The 15,119-nt window shown below is 45.7% G+C and overlaps 1 protein-coding gene and 1 long non-coding RNA gene across 2 annotated transcripts; one reads left to right on the top strand and one right to left on the bottom strand.

The window, feature by feature from the left end:
- The first annotated feature begins 2,310 nt into the window (after positions 1-2,310).
- Positions 2,311-10,870, top strand: SAXO3 (stabilizer of axonemal microtubules 3). Its single transcript, XM_083470194.1, has 5 exons — positions 2,311-2,555; positions 3,270-3,458; positions 5,399-5,560; positions 8,491-8,618; positions 10,320-10,870. The coding sequence occupies exons 1-5, from the start codon at positions 2,400-2,402 to the stop codon at positions 10,672-10,674; spliced, it is 990 nt and encodes a 329-aa protein (XP_083326320.1). The 5' UTR covers positions 2,311-2,399; the 3' UTR covers positions 10,675-10,870.
- Positions 10,871-13,745, bottom strand: LOC310690919. Its single transcript, XR_014518285.1, has 2 exons — positions 12,494-13,745; positions 10,871-11,753 (listed from the first exon to the last, which is right to left on the bottom strand). It is a non-coding gene; the product is annotated as an uncharacterized lncRNA (long non-coding RNA).
- Between the last annotated feature and the right edge of the window lie 1,374 nt (positions 13,746-15,119).

Below are 15,119 nucleotides of genomic sequence, written 5' to 3'. Positions count from 1 at the left end.
GGTTCTCCTTTTTTAATTTCTAGGAAGGATTAACTGCAATGTTCTTTACTGCAAGGTTGCCCTTTGAAAAGAGCCCGGAAACTTCAATTAGTACAAAACGCCAGATTGTTATCCGGCGCTTCAAGATCAGAACTGATTCCATCTGTACTGATTGCCTGTTTGTTTCCGGGCTCCATTTAGCAGTGCCAGCAATGACCTTTGAAGCCCTAAGAAATGGCTTAGGACCAGGTTACCCCAGAAACCATTTCCTCCCTGTAATGAACGAATCCTGGCTTTTAAGATCCACGCAAGAGGCTCTGCTCTCTTAAGCCGTCCATACCTGAGACGGGTCTCTTGCAGCCCTAGCAGACGCATTGTTTAAATTGTTCTTGCTTCTTTTGTTGCGTTAAAGAGCTTTCTCCTATCCAATTTCTCTGAGCAGGGCTGTCTCTGCCCACTGCCCCTTGGAAGGCCTACACAAGAGTATCAATGGTGCATGACGTCCCACTGACGTATCTCCCTGGGAGCTAACAAGGCTTGGGGAAGGTTGGAAGAGCTGACTCATCAAGGTCTCTGCCCGCATACCCTCCAACATTTCTCCGGTGAAAATAGGGAAGTCCTATTCCCTAATGATAATAGCAATAACATTATTATTTATACCCTGCCCATCTGACTGGGTTGCCCCATCCACTCTGGGCGGCTTCCAACATTAAAACATTAAACATTTAAAAACTTCTCTAAACAGGGTTGCCTACAGATGTCTAAAGATTGTATAGTTACTTATCTACTTGGATTGGGGGGAGGTATGCGTAACTCCACACCCTCCAGCATTTCACTGATGGAAATAGAGACATCCTAAGGAACGCGGGTGGCACTGTGGGTTAAATCACAGAGCCTAGGACTTGCCGATCAGAAGGTTGGCAGTTCGAATCCCCATGACGGGGTGAGCTCCCGTTGCTCTGTCCCTGCTCCTGCCCACCTAGCAGTTTGAAAGCACGTTGAAGTGCAAGTAGATAAATAGGTCCTGCTGTGGCGGGAAGGTAAATGGCATTTTCGTGTGCTGCTCTGGTTCGCCCGAAGCGGCTTAGTCATGCTGGCCACATGACCTGGAAGCTGTATGCCGGCTCCCTCAGCCAATAAAGCGAGATGAGTGCCGCCACCCCAGAGTCGGCCACGACTGGACCTAATGGTCAGGGGTCCCTTTATCTTTACCTTTTAAGGAAAGGTGGGACATTCTGGGATCAAATCGGAAACAGGGAAGGCTTCTGTAAATCCAAAACACTTGGAGGGTCTGTCACACCCTCCAACATTTCTCCAATGAAAATAGGGATGTCCTAAACAACAACAACGGGCTTGCCAATCGTAAGATCGGTAGTTCGAATCCGAGCGATGGGGTGAGCTCCTGTCTCTTTGTCCCAGCTCCTGCCAACCATACCAGCACGAGTAGATAAATAGGTACCCCTGCAGCAGGAAGGTTAACAGTGTTTCCATGAGCTTTAGTAATGTTCTCGCTGTCCCATGTGCCACAAGTGGTTTAATCATGCTGGCCACATGACCCAGAAAAGCTGTCTGTGGACAAACACCAGCTGCCTCGGCCTGAAGGCGTAGATGAGCACCGCACCCCATAGTCGAATTTGACTGGACATAACCTTTCAATAATCATATTAACAACAGCAACAATAAAAATGTTAATAATAAATATGTCTTCTAAAGGCCTTTGAACTGCAATAACTGCTTGCTTTGATCAGTGGCCATGGGAGGCAGGCAGTGGGGCGTGGGGCGTGTGGAGACAGAAAACAGAGGTGGGATGAGACCAGATGTCCTAGAAGAGGCTGATGGGAGTTGGCGTCCAACACCAATGGAAGGGGCACAGGTCCTCTGCCCCTGCCATACTGCAACATCATGTTGCAGCTCCCATTTGTGCATGCATGCAATGAAGGATGAGAAGAACAATCATCCTCCGACTGAAGTTACAGTCCCGATGCACGCTTACTTGGGAGCAAGGTGGAAAGGGCTGAGGGACCGGGTAGGGGCTTACTCCTCAGTAAACACGAATAGGGTGGGCTAAACACAACAAGAGCTTGCACCCCAACCGTTCAGCCACGGCCTTTAGCACTCAGTAGCAACGATCCTTAGCAGGCCTTCCGGCCCCCAGGAAATCCAGGTGCAAGCCCTGGCTCCCCCTCCCACAGCGGTCCAGCATCCCATTGGGACTCCTTAGGACAGGACCGGATGGAATCCAGGGCTCGATCAAAGGGGGCGCTAGAACGCCCGGCTGCCGAGCGTTCCATCTCCATGGCGACGTTTGTCGCTAACGTTCCAGGGGCCCCGCCCCTTTCCTGGTGCCCAGGGTACCAGCCGCCGCCTCCTCCTCCTCCGCCCGGCCGCCCGGCAACCATGTCCCAAAAGCGGAGGCGGACATGGCGGGCACTTTCTCCGCCTTCCCCTTCGACTGGGAGGTGGACTCCCCGACGCTGGTGCCCCGGCAGGGACGAAGGCATGACTGGAGGCTGACTAGCAGCGGAGTGGGGCTCAATTACAGCCCCCCACTGCCCTTCCCGCCGCCCTATGCACGAGTGAGCCAAAGCTGGTGACTTTCAGGGGGATGGCTGGTGCAATTCGGATTAGTGGAAGCGATGTGGTTTGTAGCGGGGGACTGACACCCCCTCCCGCTACCTCTAGGCATAGCTGTCAACGTTATCCATTTTTTACGAGACATTCCCTTATTCCGAATAGGATTCATCGCAAGAAAAGGGAAAAGTTGACAGCTATGCCTCTAGGTCATGGGTAGGCAAACTAAGGCCCGGGGCCGGATCCGGCCCAATCGCCTTCTAAATCCGGCCTCCAGACGGTCCGGGAATCAGTGTGTTTTTCCATGAGTAGAATGTGTCCTTTTATTTAAAATGCATCTCTGGGTTATTTGTGGGGCCTGCCTGGTGTTTTCACATGAGTAGAATGTGTCCTTTTATTTAAAATGCATCTTATTTGTGGGGCATAGGAATTCATTCATATATATTTTTTCCAAAATACAGTCCGGCCCCCCCACAAGGTCTGAGGGACAGTGGACCGGCCCTCTGCTGAAAAAGTTTGCTGACCCCTGTCTAGGTACTCTGCAGGCGGGCTAATGCTGCCTGGAACCAGCTCCTGCGGGAATAAATGGGTCTTACGGGGGGCGGGGTCTTGGTTCTATTTTTCATCCATGCACCCATTTTCCCATTTCCTGATGGTTTGTCCCATTGCTGCTCTTTCCCACATCTCCTCCCTTGCACCCCTGCTTCGCTCATCGCCAGTCTACGATCTATGAGCCGCTGCCCCCGGCATCTGAGAAAGTCTTCCGAGATGAGGTCATCCCACGCTTGACAACCACCTCACAACTCGCTTATGGCCCGAAAACCCACGGGGGAGTCCTGGCTCACCCCCGCTACTCTGTTGCCTATCCGCATTGGGACGTCCTCTACAACAAAGATTTGAGAGAGAAGGTAAGGGGCAAGGAGGAAGCTCTGAGATCTGGGAAGGGGAATAGAAGCCAAAATGGTCAATGGGTACATCCAGATGGCCAGTGTGTTGAGGATTTGTCCACATTTGTTTGCAGGGGGATTAGACAAAGTTGGCAATTTAATCTGCTTTTGTCATGATTTGCTTTCAGGGAGGTCAGATGGTGTTGTGTCAACCCAAGTGTTATGGGAACTCCCAGTGTTTTTTTTCCCTGTCACTTTGCTTCTTGCAAAAAGTCTGATCTTTTGCAGAAGCAGGTTTGTTGCGCAAGAGTTTCCAGCCAACTAAACTGCGCAACCTGAATTTGTGACCGAATCCCACCCCCAAATAGTGACATTTCTTGAAGTTCCCTAGGCTTGGTGGCTTTACTGAGGAGGGAATGGGTGGAATGAATCCAGTCTGTAAATTACAGCCTGGTTCTGTGTGAGCTTACTCAGAAGTAAGTTCAATTGAGCCTGGGCATAGCCAGGATTTGGGGGGGAGGAGCAGGACTGAGCTACCTGCACCACGATTGGCCAGTTTGTGGAAGCCATGCCTATTGCTCAGTCAGGTTGCCAGTTGCATCGCTAGAATGTGTCACAACATCACCCAAGTGACCTCAGCGAGCATTTCAGTTTCAAATATTCTGATTATTTCTACTTTTAGCTAAGTATTTTTATTTATTTACTTGCAGCCTACCTGCTCTGAAAAATCACAAGCCCCCCTTTCTGTTCATTCCAAAACATGACAATATTAAGATGAGAAGCATCTGCTCTTGTATGCTTTTCTAGGGTTCCTTTATTTTAATTTAAAGATGTATGCAAATAGGTACAGAAGTATTCACATGCATGCCCAGTAAAGTTAAAGGCAATGGGTGACACACACTTAAGAATCCCACCCCCACAAAAACCCAATTGGACACATTCTGCTAAACTCCGCCCACTAGTGTTGATGAACAAACAGTGGTGGAATAGCAGTGAATACCTGTGACTGGAAAAAATGGGGGGGGGGTGCCAAATACAAAACACAAAAAAATCAGACCTGAGGAACAGGTTTGCTGTATAAAGCCTCCATTTAGAAACACACTGAATCAGCTGGACATTCTGGACATCTTGAAATATCATCGATGGAGCCCCACACACCCCTTACTCTGTGATTGCAGTCCAGGCAGGAGAATGGGACAGGGGCGAGGATTCTGCAGAGTTTCCCAGAAGCCCCTGTTCTTTCTTTTTTTTAAATAACTTTTTTATTCAAAATTAAAACAAAACATATTATCCAGAAACATATCATCCTTATTTTCCCTCCCCCATTTTTCCTCCCCCCCACAGAACCTACCCACCCCCACCCCCCGACTTCCCTCAGTTCCAGTCTTTGATTTCTCTAAAAATGCTGTTTTCTGCATGTTATACAGTTGTATAGATGCTCAAAACTATTTAGCTGATTATTATCAATAAAAATTTTGTGAATGTTTATTCAAAGCCAGCCAAGGAGTCCAGTTTGCTTTGCTGCATCTTCAGATACTTTGTAAAGGGTTCCCATTCATCCTTAAAGTCACAGTTATCCTTGTCCCGTAGTTTATATGTCAGTTTTGCCAGTTCTGCATAGTCCATCAATTTTTCTTGCCATGATTCTTTAGTTGGGGTTTCTTCAGTCTTCCATCCTTGTGCTATTAAAACTCTCGCGGCCGTTGTCGCATACATGAAGGTGTTTTTCAGCAGAAGCCCCTGGTCAAGGGGAAGAGCAAAGGCCCTCAAGTGACAAGGTGATGGCACGACAAATAATCTTTCCTCCATGGCTCTGTTTGAAGACACCGGGCTGGAGGAGGCAAACTCCCCGAGGCAAATGAGGAAACATTTGCACGAGAGGGTGTCCTTGCGAAGTCATGGTGACTGTTCCCCCAACCCCTTCTTCTCTGTACCCCTGTTTCTGTTCTTCTCCCCGACAGCTGCAGCTGAGAGCATGGAGGTTCCCGCTGACCATGGGCAACCAGAAGAGCGAGACGAGGGAACGGTACCCTGGCTGGCCCAATCTCCCACAAGAGCCCACCTTCCATGCTGGGCCTCAGCCATTTGGCTTGGCTGACCATCACCTGGATGGACCATCCAAGGTATCTGGTGTTTCTGAAGCAGGGAGAGGACATCCCCCCTATGCTGGACATCTTCTTCCTTTTGACCAAGACATCTTTGTGTTCTGTTTTAGGTTAACCAGTTGACAATCTCTACCTAAAGGATGCTTGGTTTTGCATACCTTACAAAAAATTGCTTGCATATATATTTAGGGTGTTAGGGGAGGGGGTAGTGCCTTTCGTGGGGGACATGTCGTGCTACTTCTGGGGTGGTTTGTCCACCTTTGGTCCCCACTTGCACTCAGCTCTCACCTGTGGCTCCTAGAAGCTGTCAGTATACGACAGTGGCCACACCCCAGGAATGCCTTTGACTGGCCGGCTAAAGCAGGTGAGGATTGGCTGATGGGTCTCAGAGCCTCAGTGAGTTAGGGACTTTAACATGCATGCCAAGACAGGCTCTGGCAGATTGAAGAGATGCGACCAATCGTGGGTCCAGCGGTCAAGACGGTAGTTTCTGCACCATCTGTAGAAGGAAGTGAGAGGCAGATGGGACTTGTCAGACTGGGAAGGTAGCCCATCTAGGAGAAGGAAAACTGATCCAAACCTCTGCTGCCTTGTGGGATATCTTCAGGAGTAGAAAAGGCTAAGGAGTTGAAATATACTTGGAGTCAAGTGTGAATTTCATGCTCTTTATTCAGCTCATAGTAGCAATGAATTCCCCAAAACATCTACCGTATTTTTTGCACCATAACACTCACTTTTTCCCTCCTAAAAAGTAAGGGGAAATGTCTGTGCGTGTTATGGAGGGAATGCCTACGGGTGGCATGCCTACGGATTTTCCTCCTCTAAAAACTACGTACGTGTTATGGTCGGGTACGTGTTATAGAGCGAAAAATACGGTAGCTATATATACATTATTTACACAATGGGCCCTGCGTGATTGGCTAATTCCGGGCGGCTCCTGCAGGCCAATCAGGTTGCGGATTTACCTCCTCCAGAAGCCTGATTAGCTGCTCCTGCAGGCTAATCAGGTCGCTGAGTCACTTCATCCAGGAGCCTGATTGGCTGCTCCTGCAGACCAATCAGACTGCTGCATTCTGGATCCTATTGTTCTAGGATTCAGCTCAGTACATAACAGGAGTAAAGTAAACCCTACACAAATCCAGAGTGGAGTCCTTAAGACACGTTGTGCACCTCCTTCCGGCAACTTTTGCAGCCCAACTGCGTCTTGCTCTGCTGTCCTTTGGACCACATCAGTGAGGCCAGGGGCGGATGGGTCTTGTCATTTGGTCAGCCCAGGACCTCCATACACACTGCCCAGGCTTGCGCCCCAGGGAGGTCAATTTGGCTTCACCCCCAGAGGTGCACTCCGTTGTCTCTTGAGACAGATGGATTCCAACAAAAGCTTGCACATCTCTGCATGCTACCTATGGAATCGGACCAATCAGTATCCATTATTTCCTGGCGTGTGGGGAAGGTTGGTGCTGCCTGCTTTTAGTGGGAAGGAAAACCTGTGTCCCTCCAGATATTGTGGGACCCCCAACTCCCATCAGCCGCTGCCAATGCAGTCAATGATGTGAGAGGTGATGGGAGCTGTTGTAGTTCAACAACATTTGCAGTTCCTTCTCTATCCCTGGCCTAACTGCTTATACAGTGGTACCTCTAGATACGAATGGGATCCATTCCAGAGCCCCGTTCGCATCTAGAGGTAAACGTATCTAGCGACGGCACATCTGCACACACGTGCGTCACTTTTCGCTGCTTCTGCGCATGCGCATGACGTCATTTTTTAGCGTCCGCACATGCGCAAGCGGCGAAACCCAGAAGTAACACGCTCCATTACTTCCAGGTTGCCGTGGAGCGCAACTCGAACGCGCTCAACTTGAAGCAAATTTAACCTGAGGTATGGACTGTATTTGGGTTATCCTCGGTGCCTCTGAAGCAAGTTCGAGGTGGGATTCTGATCTTGGTATTGGGCCTCAGATTGGGCCTTCCCTATCCCTTCCTCAACATGCCTGGTCTTTTCTTTGACATCCTTCTTTATTTTGCTGGCCTGCCAATCAAAGAAAGCAGGTTATGTGCTTGAGACCCAAGAGCTCTAACTAAGGCTGAGGTCAAGGATCTGAGGGACTCCCCTCCTGATTCTGGCAGGTTTAGTTGGCAGTGAAAGCAGCCACAAGGAGCTACACCCTTTCCTTTCCCCCACAATGCCCTTGAGACAGCATTGCTCCAGGGGCATTGTGGGAAATTAAAATGGTGGCTCAGTCATTGCTGGGCCCTGGGAGGCACTCAAGAACGTTGTTTTTTTTTTTTTAATAATGTTATTTATTTATTTAACATACATACAAACCAGTAACATACCGGTACATACACTTACAAGCAAACAAACAGAAAAAAGGAAAGACTATAGGTAAAGAAAAATGCATAAAATAGGTGGATGGTGATACACCCTTGTGACTTCCCTCCACCAGTGCTCATCATCTTTATTCCTTTAAAGTTCTTATTTACATTGCAATTCTTGTAAATAATATATAAATACCTTATAATAAATAAATAAAATAAAATATATAATAAATATAACATAACATAAGATAATATAAAACATAACATAACATAATATAATATAATATAAATAAATACCTTACTTATTTTATTGTACTATTATATTATCTAAATCAACTTTACAAGCTTAGTCCAAACATATCAGCATGCTAGCTTTAGAGCAGGGCTTACTCATATATTCTTCAAACCATACCCAATGTGACCTTAATTTCTGATTTGTCTGATATCTTATTGCTGCAGTTAATTTCACCAATTCTATAAATTCAGCTACTTTGAAGGACCTATCCTCTTTTGTGGGTGGCACTCAAGAATGTTGTGTGGTAATACCAGGCTTGGTTGGGGTTGTCCACTGTGGTGCGCTGAGGAGTTCAAGACGCACAACAGAGGCTTTGTTCCTTTGCTCTCTGCAGTCCATTGTGGCCAGCACACGGAATGAAGAGATGGCAGGCAGACCCTTCTACATCCGGGACAAGGCAGTTCTGCGGCTGAATGACCCCTATATCTCTGTCACCAGCCGGGACTTCCATCCCTTCACTGAGTAAGTAGCACTTCCAAGGTTCTCTCCCCACCCCAGACACCTCTGCCACTGCCTACACTCCCTTCCCGTAATCCTCTAGGGTGCAACTGCGAGAAGTGAGGTTACAGGGAACCAGGCAGAGGGCCTTCTCGGTAGTGGCTCCCTCCCTCCCATCAGATGTCAAGGAAATAAACAACTATCTGACTTTTACAAGATATCTGAAGGCAACCCTGTTTAGGGAAGTTTTTAATGTTTGATGTTTAATCGTGTTTTTAATGAGTGGCTGGGGAAACCCAGCCAGATGGGTGGAGCATAAATATTATTTCATTTATTTATTCGTTTATTTATTGTCTCGTCTCTGAACCCACATTCCACTCTTTGACCCTTGTTTGCTACCGCTAGGACAACTTGTTTACAATGGCACAGAACTTGTATTTTTTAGGTTGATAACCATGCCTAATGTGCCTTGACAGCTGGATAGCTTAGCTGGCTGGAGTGTTTGTGCTGATAATGGCAAGGCTGCAGGTTCGATCCCCGTAAGGGACAGCTTGTATCTTCCTGCATCGCAGGGGGTTAGACTAGAAAATCCTCAGGGTCCTTTCCAACTCTATGATATCTGTGATTATGGCAGATGTTGGCTGTTGCTCGATTTATGTAAGCTATCCGTTTTGCTATCGAAATAATAATAATAATTTTATTTATATCCCGCCTTCGCCAGCCGAAGCCGGACTCAGAGTGGTTAACAACAATAAAAGTAACACAGTATTCTAAAATCAATTCATTTTAAAATCAATTCAGAATCAAATTAATGGCAACCATTGGGCTAGAGTTCTGTGAGGATTGCCAAAGGAGGAGGTCAGACTGTGCCTTGGCCAAAGGCCTGGTGGAACAGCTCTGTCTTGCAGGCCCTGCAGAAAGATGTGAAGTCCCGCAGGGCCCTAGTCTCTTGTGACAGAGCGTTCCACCAGATTGGGGCCACAGCCAAAAAAGCCCTGGCTCTGGTTGAGGCCAGCCTGTGGCCCGGGGGACCTCCAATATGTTTTTGTTTGAAGACCGTAAGGTCCTCCGTGGGACATACCAGGAGAGGCGGTCCTGTAGGTATCAGTATTTTTACTGATTTTAATGAAATACCAGTGATAAAAGTCTGTGTGCTACCCGAGTGCAGGCATGCAAAGAAAGTATGGCGTATCACAGGATCAAGAAAAAGGTCCCGTATTTTTCGCTCTATAAGACGTACCAGACGATAAGACGCACCTAGTTTTTGGAGGAGGAAAACAAGAAAAAAATATTCTGAATCCCAGAAGCCAGAACAGAACAGAAAGAGGGATCTGGCTTCTGGGATAGCCACCGAAGCCTCTCCTGAGCGCGGCTCTTGGGGGCTTTTCTGGGAGGTGGGGACAGAGCCACTCCCCGCTGCCCTGCGGAGGCTTTGCGTGGCTAAGCCAGAAGCTAGAACAGCGAGAGGGAGCGCTGCGCAGCCTGCATTCATAAGATGCACACACATTTCCCCTTACTTTTAGGAGGGGAAAAGTGCGTCTTATAGAGCGAAAAATACAGCAAGTTATTCCCAAAAAATATCATATTCTGCAGTGCGAAGAGTAGCGGTGTGTACACAGGGAGCTCCTTCCAGACAGTGTTCTCTCCTTTAAACTGCTTGGTTTCACCCCACTTTCAGAGAAATGGACGCATTTTGATCCTCCCTCCCTCCCCTCTCTCCTGCAGCAAGGAACGACAAGGCTACGCCAGGAAGGATGCTCTCTCGCTTGAGCGGTGTGGCGAATACCCCGTGATCCGTGATCCTGAACCAATGCGGGACATCAAGGTGTTCCTCAAAGCAACCCGAGTGCCCCGTCTGGGGCCACACATACCTGCCGTTCCCCACCGGGGTCTGCTTCCCCTGACCCGAGAATCCTACCAGCCTCCCCATGACTACAAGCGCACCTGGGACCGCTTTTGCCCGGTGGAGAAGCCTCCCACAGTCTCCTGCCGGGTGCCTGTGGTGGAGATCATGTGCGTTCCTCGCATGTACGAAACAGAGTATAAATGCTACGGGAGTGGCAAGCCCATGCCGGTGTGAGAGGCCAGGGCAGCAAGCGTTTTGCAAGGATCAGGGAGAGCAAACCTATAGAATCTATCTTATCTAGCATTTGTGTCCATTTTGCAGAGATGACCACAGAGTCTCTATTGATATTGTTAACGCTGCACATATGGGCAGCAGTTTGGATAAATAAAAACAAACTCTTCTTTGAAATAAAAATTATCCGGTCCAAAAATACTGTTCGGAAAGCTTTGCTTACAGAACTCAAACTCCATTCGACTTCAAGCAATAAATTTACATCCAGTTTGTTGCATAATACAGTGGTACCTCAGGTTACATACGCTTCAGGTTACATACACTTCAGGTTACACACTCCGCTAACCCAGAAATAGTGCTTCAGGTTAAGAACTTTGCTTCAGGATAAGAACAGAAATTGTGCTCCGGCGTCGCAGCAGCAGCAGGAGGCCCCATTAACTAAAGTGGTGCTTCAGGTTAAGAACAGTTTCAGGTTAAGAACGGACCTCCAGAACGAATTAAGTACTTAACCCGAGGTACCACTGTATACTAATGCCAGCATAGGTGAAATGTCTTAGATTATGAATATCTTCCAGAACTAAGAATTAAAGCTCTGTCTCTTCTCCATTTCAGCCTCCATTAGGCTGAGGCTGTTCTACCAGAGAGAGGGAGTAAAACATTCATTCTCTCCAGTAGCTTGAGAACAAAGATACACTCCTTCCAAGATAGAAGACCACAGATTAGCATGTACTTGTAACACGCATTTCAGGTGTTTTAAACACCATGTGACTGAGCCACATAGATATACTCACTAATTATTAACTTGTTAGGTTCTCTTCACAGTTTTCTCTCGCTTCAGTGGAAATTTTCATGCCATTCTTCACAGTATACATGCAGACACATTATAGTGTTATTTTCCATTTCAGTGTTCATTCAGGAATTATACTTCACAGTCTGGCATTTAGAAGCATTCAGAAAACGGCATGTTTTGGGCTGTGTCTTGCAGTGGTCTTTTCCAGACGATTTGAGATTGAAATCTTCAGTTGTTTTCCATTTTGTAATTTATACTTTTAGCTTTAGGAGGGCTGTCCTTGCGTACTCACCTGCCCATTTTTTTTAATAAAATATTTATTGAGATTTTACACTAAACATAAGTTTTTTAAAAAAGTTAAAAATAATTAAACCAACAATTACACATACAAAAAAACAGAAAAAAATGACAGCTAACAAGAAAGTTACCAAAAAAGAGACCTAAAAAGAAAAAGAAAGAAAAAAGAAGAAAAAGAAAAACAGTGTGATACAAAATAGAAAAAATACAAAATAGAAAAAAACAGGTAGTTGAAAAAATAAAAAGAAGAGAAAAAAGAAAGAAAGATATCTTAAAAATAATAATCCATTTTTCAATATCTTTAAGTTCATTTGCTTATTTCCTTGACCTCCTCACACCTCCCCTTTTTGTATTCCTGTTTACAAAGTCCTTTCAGCAAATCCTTACCCTCTTTCATTTATCTTTACTCTATATTCTTAACCTATTATAACTATATATTTTCATCCAAATAACTATCTATATTTACATATTCTTATTAGCCTTAATACCAAAACCACTTATTTTCAGTCCAACATCATTTTAACATTCATTAATTTTACAGTATTTCTGTAGATAATCTTTAAATTTCTTCCAGTCTTCTTCCACCATTTCTTCTCCCTGGTCTCGGATTCTGCCAGTCATTTCTGCCAATTCCATATAGTTCATCATCTTCATCTGCCATTCTTCCAGAGTGGGTAAATCTTGTGTCTTCCAATACTTTGCAATAAGTATTCTTGCTGCTGTTGTAGCACTCACCTGCCCATTTTAACTCACACAGGTGGGCGTGGAAGGAGGGATGGATTTGACAAACTGGAGCAAATCATGCTGAAGCCCATCATTCCAGAGCCGATATGAGGTTGTGGGTGCACGTGTTGGATAAGGGCTGGTGAGATCCATGTTTACATCTTGACTTCTGTGGATCTGATTGGTTGACCATGATCTAATCACATGCATCCACACACCCTCCCACCTTCTTCAGGGGGTTGCTACGATGGCAGTGTGAGGGGAAGAACTATGTATGCTGCTCCCTTGAACTCCTTGGAAGAACACCCATCAGCCTCGGCTGGCAGGGGCTGATGGGAGTTGTAGTCCAAAACACCAGAAGCGAGTTAATAAATATTTTATGGAAAACTGATTTGAAATTCACGGCATGCTGTCCATTGAAAGAAAATTATATGGAAATGATGTACCATTGGTATTTAATACCAAGTATGTCAGCAAAAGAAGGGCAGATCCTGAAGCTGAGACTCCAATACTTTGGCCACCTCATGAGAAGAGAAGACTCCTTGGAAAAGACCCTGATGTTGGGAAAGATGGAGGGCACAAGGAGAAGGGGTCGACAGAGGACGAGATGGTTGGACAGTGTTCTTGAAGCTACCAGCATGAGTCTGACCAAACTGCGGGAGGCAGTGGAAGACAGGAGTGCCTGGCGTGCTGTGGTCCATGGGGTCATGAAGAGTCGGACACGACTAAACGACTAAACAACAACAACAATGTCAGCAAAAATATATGACAGGTACAAATACAGTGGTACCTCGGGTTACAGACGCTTCAGGTTACAGACACTTCAGGTTACAGACTCCACTAACCCAGAAATAGTACCTCGGGTTAAGAACTTTGCTTCAGGATGAGAACAGAAATCGTGCGGCAGCAGCGGGAGGCCCTATTAGCTAAAGTGGTACCTCAGGTTAAGAACAGTTTCAGGTTAAGAATGGACCTCCAAAATGAATTAAGTTCTTAACCCGAGGTACCACTGTACCTGCTGGAAATGTAAAGAAAAAGAAGGCACCTTTTACCATATGTGGTGGACATGCAAGGTAATAAAAGCATTCTGGGAAATGATATATAATGAATTGAAAAAAAATGTTTAAAATAACCTTTATATAAAAAAGAGGCTTTTCTATTAGGAATTATAAGTGATGAAATTCCAAGGGAGCAGAAAATACTTTTTATGTATGTGACGACAGCTGCACGGATGCTGCTAGCTCAGAGATGGAAAGATTAAGTCCCTACCAGAGCAGAATGGCAAATGAAGCTGTCAGACAATGCCGAAATGGCAAAACTGACCAGAAAGCTCAGGAACTAGGAAGACCAAAACTTTAATAACGAATGGGAAAGAATTTACAATTTACCTTAAAGACCGCTGTAAGTAGTTGAAAACATTAGCAGGACTGCAATAACACTTGTAATGTAACGAGAACTATGGACACCATGGAGTTATAAGAAACTTGGATTATTTAAAAAAGGTGCAGTAGAAAAGGTTTATTAACAGAACCCGGGGAGGGGAAGAAGTCCAGAGATTCGGGAGACCCTTGTAACTTTGGATGTGTTGTGGTATGATTGTAAACTTAAATATGTAAAACCAAATAAAATATATATCTATAAAAGAAGTGAGTTAATAAATACATTTTAGCTTCTACATCAATTTGGCATTCATTGCTTCAGTGTGTTTTCGAAGTCCTGCTTCAGCAGGTACCAGCTGGTGGCCCCGGGGGGGGGGGGTCTCTTAAAAATCACCCAGCACAAGCTCTTCCATACTGCTGTGTAGTTTAACTGTTTCCAGACACAAGCTGTAGCGCCGGCTCTAATCAACAGTGTGTGTTTTGAAAAGACCTTTCAAAAGGTACGTGTGCGTATCCAACAGCACTTTGCGCAAGCTTGCTCCATATCCCTTTGGGGACTGGGATTTAGTTAATCACTAAAATAATATATGTGTAACTGTGATTTAACAAAATCAGGGTTTTATTTATGTGGCAAAATGTTTCAGCTTCAGCCTTGGTCAGACACGTTCTTCCGAAACCGTTTCCCCTCTGTTTTGTTAATCACAGCAATGTGTTTTGAGTGCACGCAAACATATACAGACAAGTTTCAGTGCATTTTTAAAGACTGTGTTATAACAAAGCTAGCTAGGCACAGTGTTAATTTTGGCAATTTGGGAATGTAGCTGTGTAAGAAACCTACTATAATACTGTGGTACTTCGGGTTACATACGCTTCAGGTTACAGACTCCGCTAACCCAGAAATAGTGCTTCAGGTTAAGAACTTTGCTTCAGGATGGTAACAGAAATTGTGTTCCGGCAGCGCGGCAGCAGCAGGAGGCCCCATTAGCTAAAGTGGTGCTTCAGGTTAAGAACAGTTTCAGGTTAAGAACGGACCTCTGGAACGAATTAAGTACTTAACCTGAGGTACCACTGTATAATAAACCAAAAAGGAAGACAAGGAAGACTGTTTGGTAGGATAAGAGAGCAACAGTTTCCATTGTCAATTCCTTGCTACCTTTCCATTTGATCAGGAGTTGAGTGCCCTTTTTGAGGGTCATTTTTTGCCCATCATTGTTCCATCCTGTTTTATTTGCACTCTGCCCATCTGGCAAAACAACTCA

This window comes from Podarcis liolepis (assembly GCF_965112155.1).
Source record: "Podarcis liolepis genome assembly, chromosome: 13".
Taxonomy (NCBI): Eukaryota; Metazoa; Chordata; class Lepidosauria; order Squamata; family Lacertidae; genus Podarcis; species Podarcis liolepis.
This window is presented reverse-complemented; position numbering and strand designations above follow the sequence as displayed.